Source organism: Miscanthus floridulus, chromosome 5 (genome assembly GCF_019320115.1).
Source record: "Miscanthus floridulus cultivar M001 chromosome 5, ASM1932011v1, whole genome shotgun sequence".
Taxonomy (NCBI): Eukaryota; Viridiplantae; Streptophyta; class Magnoliopsida; order Poales; family Poaceae; genus Miscanthus; species Miscanthus floridulus.
The window spans coordinates 4,229,937-4,248,285 of NC_089584.1; the positions used below are offsets into that span (position 1 = coordinate 4,229,937).

At 48.5% G+C, this 18,349-nt stretch overlaps 2 protein-coding genes across 2 annotated transcripts; both read right to left on the bottom strand.

Annotated features, from left to right (window-relative positions):
* Positions 1-475: 475 nt before the first annotated feature.
* Positions 476-1,513, bottom strand: LOC136454152 (uncharacterized). Its single transcript, XM_066454688.1, has 2 exons — positions 658-1,513; positions 476-531 (listed from the first exon to the last, which is right to left on the bottom strand). The coding sequence occupies exons 1-2, from the start codon at positions 1,511-1,513 to the stop codon at positions 476-478; spliced, it is 912 nt and encodes a 303-aa protein (XP_066310785.1).
* An 11,443-nt stretch (positions 1,514-12,956) lies between these two features.
* On the bottom strand, positions 12,957-17,881 carry LOC136449391 (uncharacterized). Its single transcript, XM_066449413.1, has 2 exons — positions 17,507-17,881; positions 12,957-13,394 (listed from the first exon to the last, which is right to left on the bottom strand). Exons 1-2 carry the CDS (start codon positions 17,687-17,689, stop codon positions 13,089-13,091), a joined length of 489 nt encoding a protein of 162 aa, XP_066305510.1. The 5' UTR covers positions 17,690-17,881; the 3' UTR covers positions 12,957-13,088.
* Between the last annotated feature and the right edge of the window lie 468 nt (positions 17,882-18,349).

An 18,349-nucleotide genomic window follows, 5' to 3' on the forward strand; every position in this document is an offset into this window, starting at 1 on the left:
TATGGCAGACCGCTTTGTCTTTCTAGTAAGGCAGTTCCCATAGGATTGACATTTTCTTCCACCTCTTCTTATCGGCATGATTTGCTTTTGCACTGCGCTTTCGCTTTCCAAGGACAGTGCTCTTCGGGTCAACTTTAGGCGTGGTATGCTCTACCACCTAGTCATATATCTATTGCCCGCTGAAATGCCTTGGTGTAGATCCTATCTCCCTAGTGCCAACAAACTAATGTTTCATCTCCCGGTATGGATGAGACTTAGGAAGGAAATGTCGGTGCCTTACATAGACCCACTTCTTTGAGTTATTCAGCCAAACAGTCTCTATGTCATCTAAGCAATGAAAGCAGTCTTTTTCTCCTTTGCTCTACCCAGACATGCTATGATGTCCTAAAATATCAGTGATAGTGGTGAAGAGCATGGCACGTAGGTTGAAATGTTCTTTCTTGAACCCATCGTACACCCTAATACCCTCTTCTTTCTAGAGTTCCTTGAAATCATCAATAAGCGGCCTCAAATACACATCGATGTTAACACCTAGTTGACACAGACCAGATATCAGAACTGACATCATCATGTACCTCCTCTTGTTACATAGCCATGGGGGAAGGTTATAGATAGTTAATAGCATGGGCCAGACACTATGTGAGCTACTCATGTTACCAAATGGGTTCATGCCATCCATGCTGAGTGCAAACTGAAGATTCCTTGGCTCATCAGCAAAAGTTTGATTCTTGAAATCAATGACCCGCCACTGAATACCATCTGCTGGGTGCCTTATGTAATCATCAACCGTTCGCCCATCCGAGTGCCAGGTCAATAGTTGTGCATCCTTGGAGGTTGCAAACAAATGTTTTGGGCAAGGAATTATAGGGAAGTACCAAGTAACCTTCCTGGGAACTCTATGGTGTGTCTCCTCACCGTCATCACCCTCGTCAGTTCTTCCCTTGTAATGAGAGGTCCCACACTTGGGGCATTCAGTGAGGGCTGCATTGTCACCATAGAACAGGATGCAGTCTTTCTTGCAAGCATGAATTTTCTCAAACTTCAATCCCATTGGACAAACAATCTTCTTGGCCTCATATGTAGTCCTAGGTGTTTGATTCCCCTCAGGAAACATATCTCCGAGCACTTCTAGCAATTCTCTAAAGCCCTTGTCAGTCCAGTGATGTGCCACCTTTAGTTGGAGAAGCTTTAGTGAAGCAGACAACTTCGTATACCTCTCATTGCAACTTGGATAGAGTGGTGTCTTCATATCTTCCAATGGTTGCTTCAGCTTCTTGAACTCCGAACCAGTGTACTCATCAAAGTCAAAGGCATCACGCACCATCTCCTCTAGATTCTCAACCATAGGGACAGGGCTGGCAGCAATCTCTGCTACATCATCATCACATAGTTCCCCATTGCCAAAGGGTGCTTCCTCATTGCCACTGGCACAAGTTTCATGAAGTCCTTCCTCACCATCTTGCTCATTGAAACCTTCTTCTCCATGTTTATTCCAACATATGCAATCATCCATGAATCCTTGAAGAATTAGCTGGGCATGGACTGACAACTGATTTGAGTACTACTTCTCATTCTTATAGTCAACACATGGGCACAACATAGATGACTTATGTCCATTCCTCATGTTTGCCTCTACAATAGCTAGGAAATGTTTCCGTCCTTCCAAGTACTCATTACAAGTACGATTCTGAAGATACATCTAGTGGCCTCGATCCTCCATAGTCTACAAAAGAAGCACAAACTAGAGAACAGGAGGCCAAAGAGCAAAGCACATCGGGGACTAGGGAGGAGAGCTAAGCACGCTGACGATCCCCTGCAACTCGAGATGGCAAGGCATGGTCGGAGCACGCCTGATCGAGTACACTACAGAGAGGAACGAGTTGGAGTCAGACTCGAGCTCGATTGCAGCCATGGCAGTGCGGCAGACATAGAATGGTAGCACGGTGGTGCTCCGACCAATACAACATGGTAGAGGTTAGTCGAAGGGCTCAGGCAGCATCAGTAGCTCACCATGATGTCAACGCGCTGCTTGGTTGAACCGGAGATGAGGCGAAGCAAGATGGCTGGCGGTGATGGTGCATGCAATGGCGTGAACTAATGGTGAGGTCATCATTCCAGCTCGAACTGCGCGTTAGAGGAAAAAGAATTGAGTAGATGAGCATCACAGAGTTGCAGGAGAGCTAAAATAATAAACGAGATCACCAGAGGAGCACTGGGACGAGCTAGCCATGGACAGCTGTCCATGGCAGCCATGGTGACATAGCCATGGCGACAACCAATGCCAAGGGCGATTACAGCGGTGAGAGGTGGCTACAGTTGTTCGAGGAGGACCGCAGGAACTAGGCGGAGCAGGGAGCGCGGGAAATTGGGAGAAGATGGAACAACGGCGATGAATTTCACCATCGAGTGGCGCGGCGGTGCTCCAGGAGAGAAGAGGTAAAGAGAGGAGCGCTGGAGCTTGAGCTTAAGACTTGCTCACCTACACCTGGCTGCCTACGCGGCACAGCCCTAAGGCCGCCCATCGCTGCCCGCTGCAGCAATGAGCCCCTCTGGCCTGTCGCTCACCATAGCAGCACGCCCCATCGGCTACCGTGCGCCCCTCCTTTCACCACTCGCCTGCGCGCGTGGAGCGCAAGTCCTCCCATCGCCCGCCAACTCTGCCCGTGCTCCTCAAAGCCACGCAAGAGCCACTGCCCACTGTGTTCCATACGTGCCAAGTACCTCCCTCTGCCCATTAGCACGTGCCAATGGCTAAGTACGTAGGCCAAGTGCTATAGACGCGCGTATGGAACACACGTCTGCCACAAAGTACAGACGCGTATAGAGGAGGACGTGTCTGCTACAAGTAGGATTACTCAAGACACGTGTTGGAAACACGCATCTGCAACAACATACGCATCTGTAATAAGAGATCTTACTATAGACGCATGTCACGTATGTGCATCCGTAGCGTTCGATCCCATTATCCGAGACTCAAAAATCACAACACGTGTCTGTAATAACTATTGCAGATACAGACGCTTTTTACATACACACGTCTTTAGGTTTATCTCAGACATCTTTTACCAACACGCGTCTATAGTAAGCTCTTATTACAGACACATGTTGACCTCGCTAGACCGGCGACCCCCGCCGGCGACTTACGACAGACGCACATTAGGAAGGTGCGTCTGTAGTTGTAGTACAGCAGACGCACCTTACTGGTCATGTCTGTGGTGAGGTGGTGGATATGTGGTTTTTTACATAGTGCCGGTCGTGAGTACGAGGCTTGCTCGTCTCACGTCTCCCACCGGGGTTTTCCCCCAATTATTTTAAGGACGGTGGATGCCTTACACAGATGGGCTACAACTGTCATATCTCTCAGTCGTGTTCTAGTTGACCTAGATATAGGTTGTAGATCTATGTTTGTGTGCATGTGGTGTTGTGGTGTGAGTTGATGTGTGTTCACTTGTATCTAAGGTTGAGTCAATAAAAAACATACTGACATACTACTATCTATATACAGCTACATACAAGACATAGTTGATCAAAAAAATACTTTGAATGCGTGTAGATAGGCCCTAGCTAGATCACAATATGCCAATGTACAATGTCCGATTAGGAAACAGTAGTACAATGTAGATGCATGGACATATGTGATATGCCACCTGCCGGAGCTATAGCCGACACAGGGTTCCTGGATGAATAGAGACCGAGCACAGTCCATCACACTACTACTGATTGATACGTTAGGCGCCTAGACGGTGACACGGCAACCAATACGATATATGTTTATTTTCTCACTTTTCCTAGCTATATACCCCTCTATTCTAAACTATAACTCGTTTAACTTTTATATATGGGCATAGTTTTTGTTATATATCTACATGTATAATAAAAGTTATGTATCTAGAAAAGCAAAAGCGATTTATAATATGGAACAAACGGAGTACTCTATATCTCATGTGCCTGATTTTTTTATTGTTGTTTGAAAAACATACAATTTTATTATTGTTTGTCTATAGAAAAAAATATAAATTGTATCTTGTGACTTGTGAGTTGCTTTTAGTTGTACTAGTTGTCTATGTAAGATTATTGCATAAAAATTCAAGCGCCTGAAATATAGCAACTCTCTTATTTTCTTTTTCTATTACCTGTTGTGGGACTCTAATTGATGTCAACATTTTAAATGCATATTAGGCCCATTGGCATTTTAGGATTCGATCATCAACATCAATTACCGCACTTCCAATTACAAATATAAGTACATCTAGGTTTGGATTCTAATCGATGCCAATATCGAACTCCTGGCTGCTTGGATGTTGTGGAAACAAATGATAGTCTTCCAACATCATGCGACTCAATGGTTCACTCTTCCTAGTCACTTGGTCTGGAAGATTGTTGATGAGGCTGTATAGTGGATCCTAGCGGCGGTTGCAAACACCATGATACATGATTGCTAGTTTGTTATGGTGGGCAACGTCTACACAAGGAAGAAGAAGGCCAGTGGCTGAGAAGTGGACCGGGCTAAGGCGCTGAAGCCGGGCCAGAGCGCGGTCACCATCGCCACGGCGCGCCTAGAGCATCAGTTGCTAGATCCTAGTGTTTAGGAGAGTATTCAAGAGTATGAGTCATTTGGTTGTTATCCCTTTGCATTAGCCGAAAGTTGTTAGGATTGGAGTATAAGTATTGAACATTTATGCTTAATGAAGATTAGCTAGAGATTGAGATTAATCCCTCTCACTCCCTGGCATTCAGCTCTCCCTCACCCTCACACCAGGCGCTGAGCACAGAGCCGCCAGTCCACCGTCGGGCGTTCAAGCCACGATCATCCACCTCCCATTCCTACCCTCTACGTAATAGGCCTAGCTCCAACAATCTGGTATCAGCCATGTCTAGTTCTAGAGCTTCCTCTGTCCCCGTCGTTCCCACCACCGCCACCACCACCACGCTCCCCGTGCTCCCATCTGCCCTCGCCATCACTAGCTCCGCTGTCGTTCCCACCGCACCACTCCCCGTTCCGCCCCCATAGCTCACCGCTATCCCCACTGATGCCCTCAACGCCCTCACCGCGGCCATCTATGGCACGCAACACTAAATGAGTGACATCTCCTCATGTCTGGCGGCCATTGAAGGTCATCCGTCTACGTCCGTGCCATCATTCTTGCCATACGGCCTGCCTAGCTACGGGGGCATTCCACGGCTCCCGGCCTCCGGTCTGGTCATCTCGGAGATCTCCTCCGCGCCACCGGTGATGGCTTCCATTCTGATGTTAGCACCACATGTGCCGGCATCCCTGGCCATGTCCACCTAGCTGGGATAGCCATCCATGGGCATTCCCATCACCCACATCAACTTCCCACACTCGTCGTCACCCGTGCCATCCTTTTCCTCAATAAAGCAAGCGCCACTCTCGGCGTCCACCATCATCGTACACATGTCAACACCCCTTCCACACGTGCCATAGAAACCCGAGGCCGTGCCCCGCTACCACAAAATCTCCTATCCCACCTACGATGGCAAGGATGACCCGCTCAGCTGGCTCAACCAATGCGATTGCTTCTTTCGTGCCTAGCGCATGCCGGAGGGCGACAAGGTTTGGTTCGCCCTCGTTCCACCTCACGGGACTGCACAGTAGTGGTACTATGTTCTAGAGTGCGATGCCGGTGAGCCCGCATGGGAGGAGTTCAAGCGCTTGTGCCAAAAGCGCTTTGGGCCGCCCCTCCGTACAAACCACCTAGCGAACTTGGCCCGCCTGCCATTCCTGGCCAATGTCGTGGCTTACCAAGATGCGTTCTAGGCGCAGATGGCGCATGCCGGCCATCTTACGCCGTATCAGCAGGCGCAGCTATTCACTAGCGGCTTGCCAGAGCACATTCACGTTGATGTGGAACTCCATGGCCTCCAAGATCTCCAGTGCACCATGACTTTGGCATGAGCCTATGAGTGCCGCAACATCGCCGCCCCACTGGCGCTCTCGGCTCCTCCGCCCTGGATGCCCCGTCGCAACCCGGCTACCATCACCATGCCCCCACCTATGGCGTGCGCTACGGGGACCCAACAGACCTCGTCCTCTGCTCCACCATGTTCATTCAAGCGACTCACTCTGGCCGAGATGACCGACTAGCGTAAACTTGGCCTCTGCTACAATTGCGATGAGCCATACGTCCATGGCCACAAGTGTCCCCATGTCTTCTACCTCGAGGTCACGGACTACGTCGTCAAGGAGCTTGAGGAAGACGCGCTCGATGACGCCGTGGCCACCAAACCAGCCGAACCCACGGCCTTTGATCCTGAGCAGTCAATGACCTCCCTCCATGCCATTGCCGAGATCCACATGGAGGACACCATGCAACTCTATGTCACCATCGGCAATGAGTAGTTTGTGGCGCTCCTAGATTCAGGGTCCACCCATAACTTCGTTCATGGGGACATCGCTCACCATGTTGGCCTACAGTTCACGCCATGCTCAAGGGCAGGCGTCATCATGTCCAATGGTGACTGCATCGCGTGCCATGGCATCGCTCGCGACGTTAGCATCCGCATCGCTAATGAAATCTTCTCCATTAATTGCTACTCCATCCCCATCGACACGTATGACATGGTCCTAGGAGTCACATTCCTCCATACTCTAGGACCAATATTATGGGACTTTGAGGGTCACCAGGTCTTCTTGTGCAGCATCGGCTCCACTCGCCATGACATGCAGTCCATGCGTCGCCTCAACATCATTCGCAACAATGAGCCAGCCATGCTCGAGCGGCTCCTGCAGTCCTATGATGATGTCTTTGCCGAGCTGACTAGCCTGCCACCGGTGCGCGACTATGACCATCGAATCCATCTTCTTCTAGAGATGGCTCCAATGGTAGTCAACCATATCAGTACCCCTAGTTACAAAAAGATGAACTCAAAGCTCGGTGCACCACCATGCTCGTGCAGGGGATCATCCGCCCAAGCACATCGGCCTTTTCAGCTCTGATTCTGCTCATCAAGAAGCAGGACAATTCATGGCTGTTCTGCATGGATTACAGAGCTTTGAACGAGCGCACTATGAAGGATAAATTCCCCATCCCTGTGGTTGAAGAGCTCCTAGATGAACTACACGGCGCCCGCTTCTTCACAAAGTTGGATCTATGCTCCGCTTACCACCAAGTGCGCATCCATCCAGCCGATATTGAGAAGATGGCCTTCAGAATGCACCATGGCCACTTTGAGGTTTTGGTCATGCCGTTTGGACTGACCAATGCGCCGGCAACGTTCTAGAGCCTCATGAACACCGACCTACAACCATTCCTTCATAAGTTCATGTTGGTGTTTTTTATGACTTCCTAATTTATAGCCCGTCCTGGTCGCAACATCTACAACGTCTCAATGTCATCTTGTCGGCCCTCCGGCAACACCATCTCCACGTCAAGCGCCGCAAGTGTGCGTTCGCGACCACCTCCATGGCTTATCTTGGCCATGTGATCAGTGAGGCTAGGATCGCCATGGATGGAGACAAAGTTGAAGCAGTGGCCACCTAGCTGTAGCCATGCTCAGCGCGCGGCCTCCGCGGCTACCTTGGGCTAGCCAGCTACTACTACCGGTTCATTCAAGACTTTGGCGCCATCATCGCCCCCTGACATGGCTCTTGAAGAAGGACGCGTTTGCTTGGTTGGTGGAGGCGTCCGCGACATTCGACACCCTAAAGCAGGCCCTCCCCTCTACACCCGTGATGCACCTGCCCAACTTCAACAACCCGTTCACCATCGATTGCGATGCCTTTGGATCAGGGTTCGAGGTGGTGCTTCACCAAGGGGAGGGTGCCATTGCCTTCTTCAGCCGTCCCTTCGTGTCGTGACACCTCAAGCTAATCGGGCTAGTGCAAGCCATCTGCCACTGGCACCCTTACCTCTGGGGCCACCAGTTCATCGTTCATACCGATCACTACGCCTTGAAGTTCATGTTGGACCAGCGGCTCTCAACTGTTCCTTAGCACTAGTGCGTAAGCAAATGATTTGGCTTTGATTTCACCATGGAGTACATACCCCGACTGCCTCAACATGGTCGTCGATGTGCTTTCTCAACGCATGGAGGTCGACTCGCACCTAGGCGCTCTCTCCGCGCCCGCGCATTCGTGCTCTTCGACAACCTTCGCCGCGAGTTGCACGATAACGCTGGCCTCCGTGCCCTGTGGGACTCCATCATGGCAGACCGCGGCGCGCCATGGCGCATGGCCCATGGCCTTATCCTCCATGGCAACCGCGTCTACATCCTAGCGTCCTCTGCTACGCTACCGGAGGCACTCTAGTTGACCCACACCACGGGCAATGAGGGTATCTAGCGCACCCTCCAGTGATTACGAGTGGACTTCTTCATCGACCATGATCGTCGCCTCGTGCGTGAGTTCGTTCGCTCATGCATGACGTGCCAGTGGAACAAAACCAAAGCCCTCCACCCCGCCGGTCTCCTTCAGCCACTAGACGTGGCCTCACAGGTATGGGCGGACATCTCCCTTGACTTCATTAAGGGCCTGCCGTGGGTGCACGGCAAGAGCGTGATCCTCACGATGGTGGATTGTTTTTTGAAGTACGCTCATTTCATCACGCTCAGCCACCCCTACACCACCTCCTCTGTCGCCAAGGCCTTCTTCGAGGCCGTCGTTCACCTCCATGGGTTCCCCAGCTGCATCGTCAGCAACCGTGATCCGGTGTTCACGGGCCATGTCTAGCGTGACTTGTTCAAGCTGGTGGGCGTGAAGTTGAAGATGAGCACCGCCTTCTGCCCCCAAACCGATAGCCAATCCAAGGTGGCGAACAAGACGATCGTGATGTACCTCCGCTACATCATCGGTGACCGCCCGCGTGCGTGGCTCGACTGGCTTCCATGGGCTGAATATTGCTACAACACCGCCTATCACTCCACGCTGCGCACGATGCCATTTCAGGTGGTTTATGGCCGGTCACCGCCGACGCTTCTTCCTTACACTGCAGGCTCCGCGCGCACAGACAGCGTCGATGCCCTCCTCCAAGACCGTGACGCGTTCATCACCGACATTCGGAACTGCCTCCTCCAGGATCAGGCGTACGCCAAGAAGCACTACGACAACCACCACCACGCGCTGGAGTTCGCGGGCAACGACTGGGTCTGACTGCGCATTCTCCATCGCCCAACGCAGCCCCTGCAACCCGGTCCTCGTGGCAAGTTGAGCCCCTGGTTCGCGAGGTCGTTCCAGGTTATGTAGCGCATTGACGAGGATGGCCTACCGCCTGCACCTTCCAGAGGGCACCCGCATCCATGACATCTTCCACATCGGCGTTCTCAAGCCATTCCGCGGCACACCGCCTCTAGCGCTGTCGGCACTGCCTCCTCTTCACAACGGCCACGTTCTGCATTAGGCTGCTCGTGCTCTACGCGCTCAACTACGCCGTGGGGGTGTGGCATGTCCTCATCCAGTGGGCACAGCTGCCCGAAGCTGACGCCACTTGGGAGCCCCTTCAGGAGTTCCGCGACCGCTTGGAAGAGCTGTTCGTCGAGGGAGGGAGATGTTATTTCGGGCAACGTCTACACAAGGAAGAAGAAGGCCAGTGGCTGAGAAGTAGACCGTGCCAAGGCGTCGAAGCCAGGCCAGAGCGCGGTCACCATCGCCACGACGCGCCAAGAGCATCAGTTGAATGGCAGTTGCTAGATCCTAGTGTTTAGGAGAGTATTCAGAAGTATGAGTCATTTGGTTGTTATCCCTTTGCATTAGCCGAAAGTTGTTAGGATTGGAGTATAAGTATTAAACATTTGTGCTTAATGAAGATTAGCCAGAGATTGAGATTAATCTCTCTCGCTCCATGGCGTTCAGCTCTCCCTCACCCTCGTGTTCCAACCCTCGCACCAAGCGTCGAGCACGGCGCCGCCAGTCCGCCACCGGGCGTTCAAGACACAACCATCCACCTCCCATTCCTACCCTCTACGTAATAGGCCTAGCTCCAACATAGTTCGATTAGGGATTGAGGAGTGTTGGAGGAGTTCTCACTCTAGACCTTATAAGCCTCCGGCCGCAAACAGTTATTTACAGCATATATATAGTCCTTCTTAGCTTCGAGGGTAATTTAGTTTATTTCTTTCCCTCTTGATGAAAAACATGCTACAACATGGTCGCTAAAAGATATCAACGATCGAAGCTCCTTAAAAAATTGTATATAAAGTTTTATATAGGTTGACAACATATATGATCCATTGGTATTAGTGGATTCAACAAGAAAAGTATTTTTTTAATTTTTTTACCCGCAAAAAAATGCAAGTTTCATGTTGATGGTATGTCAATTTATAATAGACTAGATGACGTTAAACTTCTGATCAGATGAAGTAATAATAGGTTGTTTTCTCCTAGCCTCGCGACCCATTTGTGGCTACGCAACTCAAGATTGTTGAAGAGAAAACAGTGCGGCACTTAGCAGCCATGTTTTTGAGAAAAGGAATGAGAAATGAAACAGGAATGCGGAAAAATACTTTTATAATATTTTTATACTATAGGAACTTAAATGTTTCCGACATTCTAGTGAGGAACACTGTTATGTTTCCGGCTGGCAAGTGCTAACGTCTAGCATTCGTTGGGCCTTTCACGTCACTTCGTGAAGAAATTCAATTCCCTGTTCTATCATCCCTGATGTACATACATCTTTTTATTAAGATTCTTCCTAGCTTCTCCTAGGCCCAGGATTCATTCCAGATTTGCTTTGGGTTGTCAGGGAATGGTGACAAAGAACTATTCCTACCAGGATTGCTCGTGTAATTTATATAGCCAAATCCTCACCGGAAACTATTCCTACCGGGATCAGCCATAACCGCACGAGCCCTAAGAAATTTGTAGCCCCTCTTGTTGGTATGGAATTTTCCCTCATTGCAAAGTGTCCGCTTTGCCTGTATGCGACCTTTTAAGATGCTACTCCTACTAATAAATAACCAGCAACTTTCCTCAGCGCGAGACGAAGCTTTGAATTATCCAATGTACAGACGACACGTTAACCACAACGAACAAGTGCTGTGTAGAGGAATCGATGACACAAGACAAACTAATCCGAAACCAATGACAATTAGATACGTGGAACTAGCTGTTCTGGAGATACTATTAAAACAACGTCATTGACATTGCCAACCCTAAGCTCTGAAAGTCTGTAAGAATATGCCAAGGCCGGCCCATCTCCTACGTCTGCAACTGCAAGGACAAAGGCACGGTCGCACGGACAGTCCATTTGATCTCAAAGTCAAGCTTCAACCATTATTTTTTATCATATTACTCCCACGGTCACAAATAAGTGGCGTGTCTTAGAGTTACCTTAAGTCAACCATGTCAGACTTTTGCAGTATGTTATTTTTGGTGTGTTGATTGTGGATTTGTGGGTGTTTGAATAATAATACAGACCGATCTGTCTCAAAAATTAGTTCTATAAAAAGTATACTTTTGCTATGTTTTATTATTATAGACATTTCATACAAAAATACTAATCAAAGTGATATGTAAATACCATGTGTCGCGTCCAAAATGTCACCGACTTGTGAACAGAGTGACTAAATTGTTGGTTAGAATTTTTCAAAAAAAAATGTTGGTTAACACTGAGTCGATCATAATGAAAACAAATCATTTTCACATACCATTTTTTGAATAACCTACATATTGCAAGCCTAATTGTTAGCTAAAGATTACAAAGTTTGATTCTTGAAATGTGTGTGTGCCTTGTATAGTTAAAATGAATAATTACCAGAGAGACGACCACAAATGGTACCTACATATCAAGTAGTTCATAAATAATAAAAAGTAACTACTTCGCATCCATCTTACTATATGGCTAGGAAGCAGTGGTACCTGTATATCAAGTAGTTGATAAATAATAAAATGCCACTACTTCGCCTTCATCCTGTATTGCTGACTCCAACACTCCTCCCTGTCGGCAACAGCGATGGTGCACCAAGCGTCAAGCGATGGTGCTGTCAGCAACAGCCGCTTCCCCGCTGCCTTGCTCTCTAGTCGTCTCCCCTCTCGTAACACGAAAACGACGAGGGAAGCTTCCTTAGCGACTAATCCAGCGCCAAATCCTCCATTAAATTAAGTTTGATACTAATCTCATTCTCATGCTCCCCGACTCCGTCCATTACTCCCTCCCCTCTCGTCGTCGTTGGCTCTAGTCGTCACTCCTGGCTGTTAGCTTAGCCACATGGCCCGCGCCTGCGCCACCGTCGTCCTCGCCTTCGCGGTCTGCTGCCTCCTCGTGGCCACCGCGCCGGCGCGCCGCCCCGTGGACCTTCCGGCATCACGGGCGGCCGATGCCGTCGTCCTCGTCGACCGCGTGGCGGCTGCCGAGCTCCTGCCCAGGCCGGTGGGGGCTGCCGCGGACTGCGCCGAGGCAGGAGCCGATGAGCAGGGCACCGCGCTTGCTGTGCCCGAGGAGGAGGGCGACGCCGCCCGCGTGGAGGCGACCAGTGCTGGCGCGTCAGCGTTAGAGGTGCGGCCCAGCTCCGAGGAGACGACGACCGCGGAGGAGGAGGGGTGGGGCAAGCCGGCCGTGTCGGGGAAGTCGGAGGAGGACGAGAGGCGGCCGTACGATTCCGATTCCGATTCCGACTCTGATTGCGACTCGGACTCCGACGACGAGGACGAAGGAGGCATCTTCCGGTGGCTCTGGAGGCTGGCGGGTCACCTCTTCTGAACTCCGAATTATGATGGATCCTCACCAGCCGCCGGTAGACATATTCCGATGCTTCGATCCTTGTCTGGCACAGATCATATATATGTAGCAGCAACACCTCTTTGTACAAAATTATATTGATGAAATAAATGATACACCTGTGTTGTTGTATGAACGGATCAAACATTCAAACTGCTGTAGAACCTGGTAGTAACTGTCAGCGGCCGTAGAACATTACACACCATGCTTCCAAGAAGCAGAGCACGCCTGAAATACCTAATGACAAGCATGCTCGACAATGCAAAAGTGTGTTAAATCAAGTTGATAATAGGTTCTGCCTCTCATCCTATCCTACAGCTTTATAAAAAGTCAGAGATATTACAAAGACAACATTTGATTTCAAAGAAAACGCATCTGCCAATGCAGATGAGACTGCAGAAACCTGGCCAAGCAGTTCTACTTCTTCTCCTCCTCTTCCTCCTCTTCCTCCTCCTCGATTGCATACTCGTCGTCATCCGAGTCGTCGTCGTCCCAGCGGTCATCATCGGAGTCAATTTCGATATCATAGTCATCCTTCGTATGAGCCTGGCTGAAACCGCTCAGCTCGTTCCTCCCGTCATCCTCGTTGATGAACTCCAGTCCGTATACCGCGTCTCTGTGCTTCACGACCAGCCAGCGAAGCAGCCTGTCCTCCTTGTTCAGATAGTGGAGTTCTTGCGGGAACGAAGGTGGAACCATCATGGTCATTTGCATAAGCTGGCCCTGTAAATGGAATGGGGAAGCAATCTTTAAGACAACTACACATGAGCAGGTTCTCAAGCTATACACAAGAGCAGGTCAAAAAGAGAATTATGTGGAGATATATCACTTCTCGTCGTCCAGGCAATAGGTTCAAACAAACCTTGGCAATGGGTCAAGCTTCACAGCTAGCAGACAACTGAAAACATACATTGTGCCCCTATCAGCTGCTTTAGCCATTCTACTTCATCAGCTCTGCTGCTCAGCAGATCCTTAGAAGAGAAATTGATAAATCACGCCATGCAGGTAAAGCCACAGCAAGAGTCTAAAGTTGACCTTATAGCAGCTAAATCATTTTTTGGATAGTAAATCATCTCATCACAAAGTATTTTCATTAATTATGATGAAGTATAAGCACTAATAAATTCTATTTACATGTCAACTCTGCTTAATTTAGCACCGGTTATTTTTAGAAGCATTTTGGTTACCTATTTGTTTTTTGTTTTTTGTGTTTTTTTTGGGGACAGTTATGCTCCTAGGCAACCCAGTTACAAATTGAGCATCCTTTGCCGAGTCCGAAAACACTCAGGCCTTACATTCTCTAAAGTTATAACAGCGTAATTTTCCTTTCTAATCTGAACTAGCTAACCAATTCCAGCCTTACTATCATATATATTGTGTTTAACAAGAATGGCTCAATCGTGGCAGTTAAGGTTACCAAGAGGGCAAGAGGACAACCGAGGATTGCATTATTCAAATCTGACAGGGACCAAGAACAAAGTCAGAATACTGACACCCAAGACCCAACAATGGCTTCTTATACTGAAACTCATCACAGTTGCATACAAGCTACAAGCTTGAGTTACAACCACAACATCTGGTGTCTAGAGGTTGATGGAGCACAGCACTTTTTTTTTTTGTCTAATTTTCGCAAAACACTGTAAGGTAATCTCAACTACTGATCTCACAATAAATGCCTAAACTCCATGTTTCAAAACATGAAACTCTATGGCCTGTTTGCATGGCAGCGTAGAAAAGCTGCCTGCACCAGGCATCGCTCCTGCCTGGCACGCGTTCCTAGGCCAGGGCTGCATCCAAACACACCATAATAGCGCTATGGCACTGTTTGTATTAGCTTGCAAACTGTGGACCGCAACTTGCAGGTTGCAAGCTGAAACAAACAGGTTCCAGATTGTAACAATCCACGTGCTGTTACAATCAAACAATGTGCTCCCCCTAGTATGCAGATTGTAAAAATCTGCAAGGTGCAATACACAATCCGCAAGCTAAAACAAACAGGGTTGTCAAAACTAAAATAATAGTGCTTATTACAAACAGTCAGCTGATCTTGGAATGTTGAAAGGAACCTACATACAGTATATTCTATAACCGATAAACAAAATCCTGTCACAAATTGTGGAGCAGTACTTAAAACTTGACCACAATGTTGATCTGAGTTAGAAAAATGTTGTAGCAAAGCAATAGTCACTATAAAAATCTCATAGCACAAAGTGTAAAAGGATACCACAACTGAAAGAGAAGAGTGTAAAGAAAATTACCCGGCAGGACACTAGTTAAATGTCTGTTTGGATGAATTAGGGCTAGTTACTAATTGGGCTAAAAATTAGCTCAAATTAGCTGAGGTTGACTAGCTAGTTGGCTAACAACTAGTCGACGACTTGGCTAGCCCACCTATTAGCCCATTTGTTTGGATGGGCTAGAGTTAATTCTGGCTAATTTTTAGCTACCTAGCAATTAGCTCTTGTATCCAAATAGGCCCTAAATGTGACTGGTATGCAGAATGCTGTTAAAAAAATCTTTGTCAGAATTACTCTGCAGGACACTAGTTAAATGTGACTAGTATGCAGAATGCTGTTAAAAAAAACTTTGTCGGCAGGGAACTAACTAGTTTCCTACCAAAAAAAAAAAACTCAGTGTCCTACAGACAAAAATCCCAAAAGCACAACTAGTACTTTGGTCGGTTTTGACAACCTAGCAGAAAGAGAAAATTACAAGGAAAGTGCAATATCATAAACATTTGTTAAAGAAATAGATAACTAAACAGATGTACCTAACTCAAAGCAATATACAATTTTGGTATATCCGTATATGGCACTGAAGGGTAGCACTAGAGGATTGAAATTAAACTCCTCTGCTGTTTAGTTAAACCATAGTTGAAATGGTATTATTGTCCTGTGAAACAATGCTTTTGGGTACTGTTCTGAGTTTCCTAAGACCTAAGCTGGTGCCTGCAACAGTAATTTTGTTAGCTTCCAGTTCAAGGCTTGAAGCAGGTCCAAGTTTAGGCCTTTAGTCTGAAAAAGATCTATAGGCATAGAAGTGTAGATCTTAATGCAAAGTAAAAACATAAACACGCTTGGAACTAATGAATTGTTTTGTCATGTTCAATATTTGCACTTTGCGCTACCGAGAAAACTTCTATCCAGGTTAGTAAAAGATTGGAATGCCGTAGCTTAATAACTTTCTTTACAGGGGCGGATTTGGGCCTGGGGCAACTAGGGCCATGGCCCCAAGCGTGGCCCGAATTTTCCCTTATAGTATAGGTGTTTTTTTCGGCCTGGCTCTAATCGTTGGGCCAAAATCCATCCTACCTCTAGCCCAGAAAAAAAGGAGAGGCAGAGTTGGCAACTAGCGAGACTTCGTGCGGCGCCGCGGCGGACTTCCTCTCTACTCGCGACCTAGCGCCGGTTCTCCTCCGACTCGCCGTCGCAGTCTCGCCAAGCAGGGACGAGGCCCCAGCCCCCAGCGGCCAGGCGCCCAGCGGCGCAGCCCCCAGCCCCAGGCACATCCCCTCTGCCGCCGCTCTCACTCGCCAGTCGCCACCGCCTGAGCGCCGAACCACACGAGCACGGCAGCGGCCGCCCGCCGGCCAGCCTTGGCCTGGCGCGGTGGCGCACTGGCCGTGGACGCCGGCCCGCAGCTCACAGCCGCCTGTGCTGTGCTATCTTCTTTCTGACTTCTGAGCTCGGTAATTCCCAATCCCAAATTCCCAATTGTCAAATCAAATTTGTAGTCTAGAAATTCCATGAATGATAATTGATTATCTCAATTTTTGTAGTCTATAGAGTTGCACAATGAAAAGGACCATGACATTAAAATCTTTTTTTTCTCCTGCTCCTACGCCAATTATACAACCAGTGTCACAAATCCCACCTTCTGCACAAGCACAATCAGAAGTAGTAGAAGGAACACAGATTTTAGTAGAACCAGCAGCAGTAGAATGATCAATTGTATTTTATGGATTACATTGCTAATTTGTATGTATGTTCAAGTTCATATGATGCTCTTGATGAAAATATGACAGGCGAGGCCGATCCAAACCATCATTAGTTAGGTAATTCTGTAACCACTTTCATGTTTCTATCAACTATGTTATGAATTTAAGTATGGAATTAAGATATAATCTAAACTTATGTATTTATAAGCTAGTTTTGTTATCTATCGGTATTTTGACCCGATGCGAGCGCTATATACGCTTTGATAGCGGCCCTAGGCGTCAAAATTGAAGAGCTCCGCCACTGTTTCTTGTGATACAAAGATGTGAACAATTGGTTCTACAAACAAGACTACCGAAGCATGAGTGCGTGACCAAGCTAAAAAACAAAGATCTTTTCCTACATGTAATATGGCTTCAGGAACATAATTTTATGTTTCGTTCAGGTAGTCCATAGTTCCATACATGAGGGGAACAAAAAGGTTGAGTCAGCATAATGTCATCTGAGCCACTCCATCAGTGCGATCATATGATTTCGGAATTCGGACTTGCAAACACTAGCTCCATGCAAACGAACAATCACAAGAGCACTAGCCTCTTTGCCAGAGAACAATTCCGAGGTAATGTGAAGGCCAGTGACAATGACACTAAAGAACCCTACGGCAAAACCTACTTGGGCATTTCATCAAGCACGCCGAAGGCACCATCCACCGCCAAGTCATCACAAGTTCGAAACCATAAACTCACGGTTCCTTCAGGCATTTCCATCGAACACCTTTCATTTAAAGCATGCACCTAGCCGGGAGCACAAGCGCGCGGGACCGCTCCGCGACGGCGGCGAATCGGAGAAGAGGAGCGGCGGAGCAAAAGGAGTGCGAATCGGGCGGGCGAGCGGGCGGACCTGGTAGTGGCGGCCGTCGAGCTTCTTGATGCCGTATCCGAGGTTGACCTTGCCGAAGGACTTGACGTCGGTGACGACCCCGTTGCGCTGGCAGGCGCGGCGCGCCACCCGCGTTACCAGGTCCGCTATGACCTCCCTGGTCACAGTCGGCTTCACCAGCAGCATGCAGTCGTATAGCGGCATATCGCTTCGCTTGTCGGAAAGGGGTGGTGTTGCGTTGGGGAGGAGCCGAGGCGTTCTCCCTCCTCCCGCTCGATGCTGCCCCGCACCTCGCGCTCGCTCCGCTCAGCCGCCGCCGCCGCCGGAAGCTTTGTGTTGTGTCTGTGTCCGACGATCCCGAACTGGTTGGGGCTGGGCTGCGGAGGCGTCGGGGAACGGACGGAGGTTGCTTGGGGGGTTTGCCTGTTGGGCCTTGTGGCGTTGATGGGCCCTACTGATCTGGGGTGTGCGCCGGTCGACCTGAAGAACTGGGCTTTCCACGTAGGAAATCAGAGTCATAATGGGCCTGGCTTGTAGATGAGGATGAGAGAAGAATTGGGATCCCGAAGAAGAATTGAGATTGTTTCTTGGGTTGTGCTACCTGGGCTGTGTGTGTCCAGTTAAGGAAAAAGTTCACATTATCTCCCTCAACTTTCGCAAAAGTCCGCTTTACATCCCTAAACTTCAAAACCGGGCAAAATACCTCCCTCAACTTTTAAAACCGTTCATCTTACCTCCCTGACCCTGTTATAAGCAGTTTTGAAGGCGGTTTTGTCTTTTTATTTTTTTATTTATTTCGGTTGAATTTTTGAAAAATCATAGTAAATCATAGAAAAATTATAAAATAAAAATTCCAATTTTTTT